The sequence below is a fragment of the Sminthopsis crassicaudata genome, chromosome 4 (assembly GCF_048593235.1).
Source record: "Sminthopsis crassicaudata isolate SCR6 chromosome 4, ASM4859323v1, whole genome shotgun sequence".
NCBI classification, from domain to species: Eukaryota; Metazoa; Chordata; class Mammalia; order Dasyuromorphia; family Dasyuridae; genus Sminthopsis; species Sminthopsis crassicaudata.
The window spans coordinates 276,328,164-276,340,394 of record NC_133620.1 but is presented as its reverse complement, the minus strand read 5'-3'; the positions used below and the strand labels follow the sequence as shown (position 1 = coordinate 276,340,394).

At 47.9% G+C, this 12,231-nt stretch overlaps 1 protein-coding gene across 7 annotated transcripts; it reads left to right on the top strand.

Annotated features, from left to right (window-relative positions):
- Window positions 1–50: 50 nt before the first annotated feature.
- Window positions 51–11,994, top strand: KLHDC3 (kelch domain containing 3). 7 transcript variants are annotated; one of them, XM_074310868.1, is made up of 15 exons: window positions 51–183; window positions 2,638–2,859; window positions 3,061–3,231; window positions 3,397–3,512; window positions 3,697–3,768; window positions 4,124–4,337; window positions 4,408–4,494; window positions 4,663–4,771; window positions 4,898–4,971; window positions 9,193–9,343; window positions 9,498–9,564; window positions 10,502–10,606; window positions 10,730–10,804; window positions 10,890–11,007; window positions 11,361–11,994. In XM_074310868.1, exons 2-15 carry the CDS (start codon window positions 2,706–2,708, stop codon window positions 11,495–11,497), a joined length of 1,650 nt encoding a protein of 549 aa, XP_074166969.1. In that variant the 5' UTR covers window positions 51–183; window positions 2,638–2,705; the 3' UTR covers window positions 11,498–11,994. The 7 variants fall into 7 exon arrangements, 5 of the variants coding, with proteins under 5 accessions (XP_074166969.1, XP_074166965.1, XP_074166967.1 ...); XR_012489295.1 differs by lacking the exons at window positions 9,193–9,343; window positions 9,498–9,564; window positions 10,502–10,606; ... (1 more) ...; window positions 10,890–11,007; window positions 11,361–11,994 and adding exons at window positions 5,080–5,158; window positions 5,697–5,877; window positions 6,316–6,377; XM_074310866.1 differs by lacking the exons at window positions 9,193–9,343; window positions 9,498–9,564; window positions 10,502–10,606; ... (1 more) ...; window positions 10,890–11,007; window positions 11,361–11,994 and adding exons at window positions 844–989; window positions 5,080–5,158; window positions 5,697–6,377 and having other exon boundaries at window positions 69–183.
- Window positions 11,995–12,231: the final 237 nt, after the last annotated feature.

The following is a 12,231-nucleotide window of genomic DNA, read 5'->3' as shown; positions in this document are numbered from 1 at the left end:
ATTTCCCATGAGGTTTAGGAAGCGTTGCTTGGAAGTGCGCATGCGCAAACCACTGCCTGACCGGAACTAGAGAGCTCACTTGTGTTTGTCTTGTTGGGACCGGCCCGTCGGTTAGAGCGGAACCGGATTCAGCCTGCTGGGAGCTCGCGGACCTGCGGGCCCCGCCCCGGCCCGGCCTGGCAGGTACCAGGGAGCGGGGCCTGATGGGAGGAGGGTAGGGCAGAATTGGGAGGGATCAGGACGTTGGAAGGGGGGAGGGGCATTGAGTGAGGGGATAAAGTGGAGGAGGGGCAGGGAGGGGTCACTGAGGTGGGGAGGGAGGGGGCCCTAAGGTCGGGGAGGAGAGATTGGATTGGTTTGGAAGGGAGTATTGTGAGACTAGAAAAGGCCGAGAGTGCGCTTGGAGGGATGGAGGGGGGAAGGGAGACAGTCTGGAAGGAAGGGAGGACGGGGCAGAGTGGAAGGAGGGAGATCCCGAGGATTGTCGTAGAAGGGTCTAGGTAAGTGCATGAGGGACGTAGAGAGGGCCTGGAGGTCCCTCAGGCTGGGAAGAAGCCTCCGCCTCCGAGAGTTTGGCTTGTCCTTGTGGCGAACGACCTGCGTTTTCCTTTTCCTCTGGTGATCGACGCGAGTTTTTTTTTTTTTTTTTTTTTTTTTTTAAAGTCCTTTTCTCTCCCGTGGGGATCGCGAAGGAGAGGGAGGAAGAGTGATGGATAAGGGTCGTTTTCTCCTGGATCCAGCAGCTGCTTTGTATTGCAGAGATAGGGAGTCTGTATTTGGGGGAGGATGTTGCTCTGCGGGGTTGTCGTGTATTAAGACCTGAGGAGATTTGACCCTTGGCAGGTTGGGGGGGGCATTGTTCCTCCCCCAGGCTTACGTGTGCCCGAGCCCTGGAGCGAGCTGGTCCCTTCCCTTAGGTCTCCTTGGGCAAGGAAGGGGTGATGTGCTTGAACCCAGCCCACTCTCTTTGGAGATTGCAGCGCCACCTGGTGGGTGACCTTTCTTTTTGTCACTGGATTCTGGGCAGCTCCTTGAAGCTTTCCGGGGGTGGTGGGTGGGGAGATTTTTTATTTGTTTTTGTTTTGATCCAGACTCTGATCTTTGTCTGTCGGAAACTCGGAATAACCGATTCTCCGAGTCGGAAAGGGCCTCAGAAGCCATCTGGCTAAATGCGTCCTTTTCTCCCTACTGCAGTCCTAACAAATGGGACTGTCAGAATGACTAATCCTGGTACTGCTGCACGCACAGATTTGTCTGCAGTTTATATAACGTGAAGTGTGCTTAGGACACTGGAGGGTTAAATGACTTGCCCACATGTTACGTAATGTGATTTAGGGGAGAAGGGATCTTAGGGGTGGGGTCGTTCCTCCTCCTCCATTTTTTAGACGAGAAAACTAAGGGGCTTGCCCTTGGTCAGACAGATAATACGTAAAGTTGGGACGTCATCAACTATAATCTAACAAAATGGCATTTAATTTTCTCAAGTTGCTGTTCTTGCCAGACCATTATAGTTCGGTTTTAAGACTACGTGCAGCTCAAAGGCAACCTCTAAATGCAGACCCTTTGGACTCAAAGGCATATTATATCCGTTGTTTTCTCACACAAACATAAATGGTTATCATTGCCTAGTTGGTGCTGAATAGAGGCTTGTTAATCACCTGATTGCTTTGTTTGGTAGCGAGTCTGTGGCCAGGGTCTCGTTCTTAACCTCCCAAAGGCTATCTTTGCTTTTCCTATTTACCAGACTCCCTCCAGGGCCCAGTTGGGGGAGGGGTGACAGCAGTTATTTTCTGCCCCTCAGACAACATGGCTTGGCAAAAGCCTGTCCCTACCCATACTCTTAACAAGCTTGAGTTCCTGGTCCTGGCCAGGTTCCACATTCATCTGTCAGGGGAACTCCTTGTGCCCATGGGGAGTCCCAGGTACTCCAATTACAGAACCTGGTGGGAGCTGCCTATTATTGCCAAGCTGCCCCTAGTTATACTGGAGTTTCCTGAGTCTGGGCACACTGTGTCCTCTCAAGGTACAACCAGGACAAGGAGCCTGGAGAAGGAGATGAGTGCCTTACCCATTCCAAGGACCTGAAGCTTTTTTTCCTGGAAGTAATGCCAGACTACAGCGGTTGTCTAGGCTGGCTAGGTTATTAATAGCCCCTGGGTATTTCAGTGTCCCTCTCCCCACTTTAGCGAGTGCCCAGGATCCTTAAGAACTTTTGGCACTTAAGAAGCCTGGTAACAGAGGCAACAGGATCTGTTTCTTATCTCTGCAATCCCTAGCTGAGGAGCACACTGAATCATTCTAGGAGCTTTTCCCCATCTGGGGATAGTATATGGGCCCCCTGTATCCCCAGAGTCCTTAGATGTCTTGAGCCTTTGGTCAGTGTATCCTATACTGAGGAAGAATTAGGTCAGGGTTGCCTCAGGCTGTTGGGGAATGGAGTTAGGATCAACTCTGACCTCTGTAGCTCCCCTGAGGTGGGGGTAGTCACCTGGACTATGACTGATCTTTTCAAAGAAGGATGATGTGGGAGGGGTGCTAGAATGATAACTGAAAGACAGAGGTAGTCAAAGCATTCTGAATTGGGCTTAGCTCTGGGGACAGGTTTTGTCTAAAGGCCTTTTACCTGTATCTGCACAGGTAGCAGAGACAGCGGGGCAGGCTGGCCGAGCTGTGCGGGCATGTGTCGATAGCCACATCAAAGGGGAATGTTACGGTGGACGGTGCACCTGGAGGGCGGGCCCCGCAGGGTGAATCACGCAGCAGTGGCTGTGGGGCACCGGGTGTATTCATTTGGAGGATACTGCTCTGGAGAAGACTATGAGACATTACGCCAGATTGATGTACATGTCTTCAATGCAGGTGAGTTGAAATTGCACTGAGTGCTCTGAGAAAAATAGGAATAGGGAAGATGAAAAAGGCAGACGATTAAAGTTTGACAGATATCATCATTATAGGAGGAGGGAGAAGAATGGTATTTTAATCCTAGATCCATGACATAGGTGGATGGGGAAGATGGGGAGGCCAGGAGGGTCCCAAATCTGAATGAAGCTATGCCTGCAGTGTCTCTTCGTTGGACGAAGCTGCCCCCAATGCGGTCCAGTGGACAAGCTGGGGAAGTGCCCTACATGCGTTATGGACATTCAGCCGTCCTCATCGATGACACTGTCTACCTGTGGGGTGGACGCAATGACACAGAAGGAGCCTGCAATGTGCTCTATGGCTTTGATATCAGTGAGTATTGACTCAGCTGCTGAACTTGTACAGATTGTGTACATATCTTGAGGGGAGGAGGGAAACTTAAAATATTAGGAAGGAGGAATGAGAAGACTCTAGAGGACAAGGAAGTAGTGAAAAATATTGACCACTTAGACCCTGACATTCTCTGCTCTTCTTTAGATACTCACAAGTGGTTCACACCCAGGGTTTCTGGAACAGTGCCAGGGGCCCGAGATGGACATTCAGCCTGTGTCCTGGGCAAGAACATGTATGTCTTCGGGGGTTACGAGCAGCTGGTAAGTCCATGAGGGAAAATGGAGAACACTAAAGAATATATATAAAGAAGGATGTGGAATTTGTAGGAGGCCTTCACTAGATTGTTAGACTTTGATGGTAATAAGAAATAACTTTTTTCTCCCTCTCATTTCCATTTTCTTTCTCTATGCTTCTCTCTCTCTGGATTTCCGTTCCTCCATTTAGGCTGACTGTTTTTCCAATGATATCCATAAGCTGGATACCAGCAGCATGACGTGGACCCTCATTTCGGCAAAGGTCTGTACTTTTGTATTCTCTTTATATATTTTTTTCATTCCTGGATCAATAAATCATACAATAAATGGGGAGACTATTCCTTAAAGCTCTTACATTATCCCGAATTTCGCCAAGTCCCTTTTTTTCCTTTCCTTCATTACTTATGCTTGGTTCCCACTTCCATTCCAGTGGAGGACTTGAAAACCATAAACAATGAGAGAATAAAGACTAGAACCTTTATTTTAGAAGTGGTAGAAAAAGATATCAGAGTTGTTCTTTTTGTAAGGTTGGAGCGGGAGGAATGGTCACTTTATTTCTTTAAACAGCCATTCCAGTTCTTCTAATGAATCTTCTCTCCATTTCTGTCTCTTCTCAGGGCACTCCTGCACGGTGGCGGGACTTTCACTCAGCCACAATGTTAGGCAACCGCATGTATGTTTTTGGAGGTCGAGCTGACCGATTTGGACCTTTTCACTCCAATAATGAGATCTATTGTAACCGAATACGTATCTTTGACACGAGGGCTGAGGCCTGGTTGGAGTGTCCACCTACCCCATTGTTGCCTGAGGGCCGAAGAAGCCACTCTGCCTGTGAGTATCACCCCCCCACCCAAAATTCTTTTCCTAAATCTCTTTTCTTAACATTCTTTTCCTTTTCCAGTTGGGTATAATGGGGAGCTGTACATATTTGGCGGCTACAATGCAAGGTTGAATCGGCATTTTCATGACCTCTGGAAGTTCAACCCAGGTAAAGGTCTAGTATGTTGGAGTGGGCAAATCCATAGAATAAGACTGGTAGGATTGTCCAGGGTCAAGCAGGGTGAGAAGAGTGGCTCCTGGGTACTTGGCCTTCATTGAGGGAGTAGTTGGAATAGGCAGGGGGTTGAATTTGGTGTTTTCCACAACTTCTCCTTAGTGTCCTTCTCTTGGAAGAAGATTGAGCCTAAGGGAAAGGGGCCATGCCCCCGCCGGCGCCAGTGCTGTTGCATCGTGGGAGACAAGATTGTCCTCTTTGGAGGCACTAGGTCAGGATGAGGGGTGTGGGGGAGGGACTTTTGGGATCAGGGAGGGACATGAGACTATAATACTTGCTTAAAAGAATTTTGGTGGAATGTTCATTTCCTTATTATGATTTTTCTCAATACCTATAGTCCTTCTCCTGAAGAAGGCCTAGGAGATGAGTTTGATCTTATGGACCACTCCGACCTACACATTCTAGACTTTAGTAAGTGTTTCCATTCCCCAAACTCTTTTGCAAAAAGGGACTCAGTCCTAGGGCAGGGAAATCAGGGCTGTTCTCTTTCCTAAGCTCCTGACTCTCTTTCTACCTCAGGTCCCAGCCTGAAGACCTTGTGCAAACTGGCTGTGATTCAGTATAACCTGGACCAGACCTGTCTGCCCCATGATATCAGGTACAGGAGAGAGGACAAGAATACCTGCTCCTTCTATACTTAGTTCCATCCTATCCTGTACCATTTATTTAGTACTGTCTTAGATACTGTGCAGTTGGTGAGTGTGGATGCAAGTACATATAGCTTAGCCAGTTTGTTGATAGTCTTAAGGAGAAAATGAGGCAAGAGGATGTCACTATAGTGAGTTTTTAAAACTCTAGCATAATTATAAGCAATATAAATTGTTCTTTGCTTCTTCCTTCTTGATTGCTTACACCAGATCCATGAACACACTTTTCTCCAGGTGCTCAGACATTTGAATATACAAATATAAACAGGATATCAGTACAGATGTGGAGGTGGGGAAAGTGGGTTGTATAGGGTTTACTAATGGGTGGAGTTCAATTGCTATTAAGCCTAGGTTTGTGTGGAGGAGGGAAGGAGTAAGATGTTGATCTTTTAGAAGCCTTGAAGGATTGGGTTTAGTGTACGACAATCTTTCTTGTTCTGTTTACCTTAATCCAATCTCTTGCCTTCTTTGCCCTTCCCGGTTTTACAGGTGGGAGCTGACTGCCATGACCACCAACAGCAACATCAGCCGCCCCATTGCATCATCCCATGGGTAGGGGGAAGCCTTCATTGCCTTCCCTACTGATCCTGCTGCTGTCCTCACCACCCCTTCCCATCATTTGCGAGCCTGCCACCATGGGCCCCTGGACTTTGTTCCCCTGCAGCTGGAGGTGCTGGACTAGGGATTTTTTTCTGTGCTGTGGACTTTTGGAGGGGCAGCTGGGGGAGTACTGGGGCCCTCCCCTTATCTCCTCTCCCCTGGGGCTCAGGCCCTCTCCCTTGGTGCTCTTCCCCCATCCATCTCATCTTTCCCTTTGATTGTTCCTTAGCATCTGCCCTCTGTTTGAGGCATCCACCTATTTTATGGGGTTTGAGGGAGGGAAGGTGAGGAAGCATCAGTATCTAAGCATAACTTCACTGCTTCCTCCACCTTAAGGAGAAACCCTTAACCCCACCTCCTTAACCCTGCCTGAGCCATGAGTGGTGTCCGGGAGCTAAGAGGTATAGAGCTATTGAATTGAAATCCTCTCTTCACCCTCCTTGGGGACAGGGGTGCCCATCAGGTGATCCCTTCCTCCCCTCATTCCTGACCCACTTACCCCTTCCAGGTTGTTACTGTTCCCTGAAAACCAGCCAGCGCGGATTTTATAAAAATGTGTACAAACCCAAAGCAGTGTTGTCTGTTTGTGGGGCACATGGACAGTCCTTCTGGAGGGTGGAAGGATGAAATGGAGGCGGTAGGTTTGATGCCCCCTCCAAAAAAGGGAGAGCAACACGCTGGGGAGAAGTCACTGCTTTTCGGAAGGGAAGGGACTGAGATCGGAACTGGACCTTCAACTTCTCATCAAACTAGAGCCAATCGGTCACCAAAGCCAGTCAGTCTTTATTAAGCGCCTACAATGCGCTAGATGTGGATGCAATAAAAAAAGTGAGACAGTCTCTGCCTTCAGGGAGCTTACCTTCTACTGGGGGGAATACAACATTCACTAATAAGTAAGTGCAAGATCTATGCAAAATCAATAAAAGATCATTTTCAGGGTACCAACAACTGAGAATAATGGAAAGACCCCTAAGGGGAAGTAGCACTTGACTGGACTTTTGAAGGTGTGCAGTGTGTAGGGGTGGGGGAAGGAGTATAGCATTTCAGGTATAAAAAACAGACTGTGCAAAAACAGGGAGATGAAGTATGAAATAAATACATCTTTGGGAAATAGCAAGTAAGCCAGTTTTTATAGAATGTAGAACATGTGAAAAGGAATTAACGTGATCAGACTGGAAGAATAAGCTTCATCTACATTGTGAAGGACTTTTAAGTGCCAAAAGAGGGCTTTGTATTCTAGAGGCAATAGGGAGCCATACATAGCTTTTTTTTTTCCCCCCCTGAGACTTAGGGTTAAGTGACTTGCCCAGGGTCACACAGCTAGGAAGTGTTAAGTGTCTGAGACCAGATTTGAACTTTAGTCCTCCTGAATTCAAGGCTGGTGCTCTATCCACTGCACCACCTAGCTGCCCCCACACATAGCTTTTGAGCATAGGAATTACATGGTATTCAAGAATGTCATTTTAGCAGCTCTGGGAAGAGGTGGTTTGGAGAGGAAGAGATTGGATGAAGGGAGACTAATTAGGCTATTACATTAACCTAAGAGAGAAATGAGTGTCCAGGCTAGTAGCCCTGGGAGTGAAGGAAAAAGGATAGAAGAGATATGGATGAAGACGGAATAAGACTAGGTAACTGGTTAGCTGTATATGTAAGAGTTGGTGGGGGGGAAGAAAACTTAGTTCATCAGAAAAATAGTATTGCCCTCAACAAAATAAGGAAGTTGGATGGGGTGCTTTTAGGGAGAAAGGTCACAAAATTGTTTGAGGGGGTCATTTAGGTAAGAATGAATTGTCCCATAGGCAGTTGAGGATGTGGAACTGGAGCTCAGGAGAGAAGGTGGGGGTTGAATAAGTAATCTGCAGAGAGATGCTCATGGAACCCAGGAGGCAAGTCATAGAAGATGATCCTGCAAAGGAGACAAGACTCGACTGCTAGGAAGGGAATCACAATAGAACAGTCTAGGGCCTTGAAAATCTAGGGAAAACGTAGCCAGAAGGAGGAGATGCCAGTAGTGTAGAAGCATCTGAAGAGGTCATGGACTAAGAAAATCATTGGATTTCACCACAAAAATATCCTCTGGAGAATAGTTTCTGTTGAATCCTGGGAACAGGTGGAGTGGGGATGAAAATATTTTCTTAGGGTCTGGCTACTAGAAAAGGATAAGATAGTTTGAGAGTAGGGTCAAGTAAAGGCCTTTTAAAGTTGAGAACAAGTATTAAGGGCCTACTATGTGTGGACACCCTTTGCTTTACTACTATTGCCTCAGTTGATCCTCACAACCACCTTAGGAGGTAGGTGCTGCTGTTATCCCCATCTCCACAGGAGTAGAAGAAACAGAGGCAGAGGGTAAGTGAGTGTTCAAGGTCATCCAGTGACTGAGGCTGTGTTTGAAGTCTTCCTGGCACTCTCAGTTCACTGTGGGTCACGGGGAAAAGCCAAAGCTTACGGAGAGACGATCAGCTGAGGACTGGGGCAGATGGTCCTCAGTGGGCGCTGGATTAAATGGAAGGGTTGGCAGTGGACACCAGGGTGAAACGACATTATTTGAAGTGAGGAACTGGGGAGCTCGCCTTAGGTAGCCTCGGCTTTTCCCCGGAAGTTGACGTTTTGTTGACAGGAAAGGGGGAAGGGGAGGGGCAGGTGATGCTAGGTTTGGACCACAGGTCACACGGAATGTGAGGAGTCACTGGGAGAAGAGTAAAGGTTCGGCTGCCGTGTAACAACAAATGTGCGGGCTCAGGCTGGCTGGGTGTAATGTCCGCCAGGTGAAGGGGCCAAGAGCCCAAGCCTGGGGTGCAGAAAAACACGGGACTTGGGGACAGAGGTCTAGCACAAGGCTGGACTGGGTGACACCCACGTGGCCCAACATACGTGACCTGCCTTCTCACCTGCCCATAAGGTAGTTACGGCACGAGGAGCCTCCTCGCCTCTCTACTCCGGGGACCTGTTTGGAGTTAAAAGGCCGGCAGCGCCGCTGGATCACACCTGCTCCAGCACCCAAAGCCCCAACTTTGGCTCCGCCTTGAGAGGGCAGAGCCGGGCCTACTTCCGGCAAACGCTTCGTTCTGATAGCCAAATGTGCCGCCGGAAGGGGCGGTGCTTCGAGGGCCGCGGCGGAAGTAGTGCCGGAGGTGTTTGGAGTGGCATTTTTATCTTGTAAATGCCGTTACCCGTGAAGTCGCGCTGTTCCATGGCCTGTCCTGGTCGGCCTCGGGAGCCCAATGGCGGCGGGACCGAGGCTGGTGGGTCTGCTGATATCGGGCGGGAATCCTGGAACCTCGGGAATGTGGGGTGGGAGTGAACGAGAAGCGGCTCTCGGGAGGGCTCAGGTAGAGTCAGGCCGGGCCGAGCACCCCCCTGAGCGACCGGCGGCTGCTTCTTTCAGATCTGGCCGCCATGTCCTTCGAGGAGCTCTTGGAGCTTCAGCGCCGAGTGGGGACCAAACAGTACCGGCAGCTGGTGACGGGGACGCGATCGGAGGGGCAGCCGCGGAGGGCGGCGCCCACGCGGGATCACGGGGCCGCAGAGAAGCAGAGGTGGCGAGGACTGCGGGCCGCCCAGGAACCCGACTCCCCAATGAGCCTGGGCCTCTCGGGATGGCGGGGGTGGGGGACGGGGTGGGCGGGGCAGAGGACATACTGAGTGGTGTTACCCGGCGTTCCCCTGACTCTTCCTCTCCGCCATCCTCAGGCCTCTGGAAATGTCCTCGAAGACCCGGGTGCCGTTTTTGCGGCAGGTCGTTCCTGTCAGAAAGAAGGTGGGACCCCCAGAGCAGACAAAAATCAGGGCTCAGCCATGACAAGATTCCCACGGCCCATTGTTTGGGTTGGAATAGAAAGAGGATAGCGAAGATTGTGTATTTGTCATTCTTTAACTCGGCTCGTTGATGACTCCTGTTTGTTTATTTTTCACTCCATCACCTTCTGTGTGTTAATACCCATTGCTACAGATCCTTATTATCACCTGTGGGGTTGTTAATAGTTTCCTCATTTTGTCTGTCTTGCTTCTACTTCCTGTTTCTATGATTCATCCTTTATACTGGTATCAGACTTAATATTGTTCCTATGGAAAAATCCACTTCGGAGGTCTCTACTACTGTCCCATTGAGTAAAAAGTTCAGGCTCCTTTACCTGCCATTCAGTGCCTTTGATAACTGACACCGTAATGCATAAAACACCTGAGGAACTGAATCACTGTCTCCAGTTACACTATGCTTTCGTTAGTGCCTTTCCTTGTGCTTAAAATATCCTTTTCCTTTTATCTGCTAATGGACAGGATTCTTAACTTGGAGTCAAGTTTTTCTTAAACATTTTCAAAAATTGCATTTCAAAACAATTGTTTTCTTTGTAATCATAGGTTCTTTCTTGCATTTAAAAGCATTATTCTGAGTCACTAGACTGTCAAAAAGGTCCATGACATAAAAAAGTTAAGAACTTCTACTATTGTGTTTTATCTCAAAGTCTTCTTCCATCCGATGTTTTCTGATACATAACCTGCTCTTTCACCTTACTTTCCAGTCCATCTTCTACAAGTTATATGAAGTAACTTTAGAGACTTTTTCTAAACTTTGTTATTTCTCTCAGTGTTATATAATAGCCACCTAATGGATGAATAACAGTTTTTCACAGGCTGTTTGGGTAAAATAGAAGAAAAAGCCCGATCTTGTTTTTCACTCCTTTTGATATTCTTCACAGGTGGCCCGGGACCCTCGATTTGATGACTTGTCAGGGGAGTATAATCCTGAAGTGTTTGAGAAGACATACAGATTTTTGAATGAGTATCGTGCAAAGGAAAAGGAGGTGCACACAGGGACTAGGCTTTGGGAGTTGATGGGGAAAGTAGGGTAAACTTGAGCCTAGATTTATGGATAAAAGGGATAAGAAGGATACAGGTTATTCCTAACCCTGGTCTCAGCTTTACAGTTGGTGGCAAAGCATCTAAAGAAGAGCAAGCCAGGAGAAGAACAGGAAAAGCTGAAGCAACTGCTCCACAGAATGGTGAGTAATAAGACATTCATACATATTCTCTGTATGACTCCTCTCCTTTATGGAATCTGATACACTTTGACCATTTTTCCACTAGGATCAGCAGGAGGCTGCTCAACAGGAGCAGCAGCGGCAGCAAGAGCAGCGCCTGGCCTTGAAACGGGAACAGAGAGCCCAGGCCCAGCAGGGTCATAGGCCTTACTTTTTGAAGAAATGTGAGTAGAGGAAATAGCCTTCAAGGCTTTAGTGTGGCTATTGTGTAACTGATTGAACAGGTCATGTCTGTTGGTGAAAACTCATGTGGAGAAGGGCCCTGTAGTAGAGATGGTGAAAAACTTGTGTGTGAAGAACAAGTTTTTAAGAACAGGTATTAGGTTCTGCTTTTATCTGAAGCAGGGTCTGAGAGGAGAAAATAAGAGAATGGTAGAAGGGACTCTTGACTTTCTGGGACCACACAGAGTGAGAGATGCACTAGGCCAGCACATCCCATGGGTCCCTTAAAACTAAACAGTAGCTGGTGAGATCTTACCATAGCTCACATTTTCTTCCTGATTCTTCTTAATATTAGCTGAACAGAGGCAGCTGGCACTGGCTGAAAAATACAAGAAGCTAAAGCGAAGCCAGAAGTTGGAGAGTTTCTTGAGCAGAAAGAGGCGCCGAAATGCTGGAAAAGACCGAAGATGGCTTCCCCCAGGCAAGGACTAAATAAAGGGGCTAGGCTAGTCCTTTCCTGTCCCTTTCCAGCTTGGCCTCTTCCTCACTGGGACAATGTCTGTGAAGGCAGTCTTGGAACGAACTTAGTGCCTTGTGGTTCTGCTTTTCTACCCTTGGTTGAGTACTGTAAGCCCTGGGACACCGGGATCTGGGGCTTCGTGGCAGTGGATAGATCTGGTCAGCCAAAGTGTTGCTGCTGTCTGTCTGGGGTTTTGGTTAATCATTAAGGCAAAAGAAAGAAAATACTTCAGACTGATAGGCTTAGTCTGGCTCCATATGGATTCCTCTGATCAAATTGTGGTTCCCTCTCTTCCCTCAGGGAAGGAAGTGCCTTTTTAGGGGACAACTTTATGCAAAAGGAAGGAGTTTGAGGGGTTATTAGTGGATAACTGGAGGTTGTACCCTGGTCCCTTGGCCAGGGTTAAGAGAAGGCTCAGGAATTCTGTACTTAGTGCTAGGGTACTATAAACACTTCTGTAAACACTTGATCACATCTTTTGTCTTTGTTTCTTAAGTTTTTAAGAGTGGGAGGTGAAAGAGATGTTCACAGTTATTGAGTCTTATAGGAATAATATATGGCATGTGGGAATGAGTAGGAGATAAAGGGGGAAAGCTAGCTTTTTAGTTTACATTATCTTTTCAGGAAAGATATGAGCCCCATAGTTGGTCACCTCGCTGGGAATCATTCTGGGATACTAAGGCAGAGGTTTACTCTTTTCAGGAGT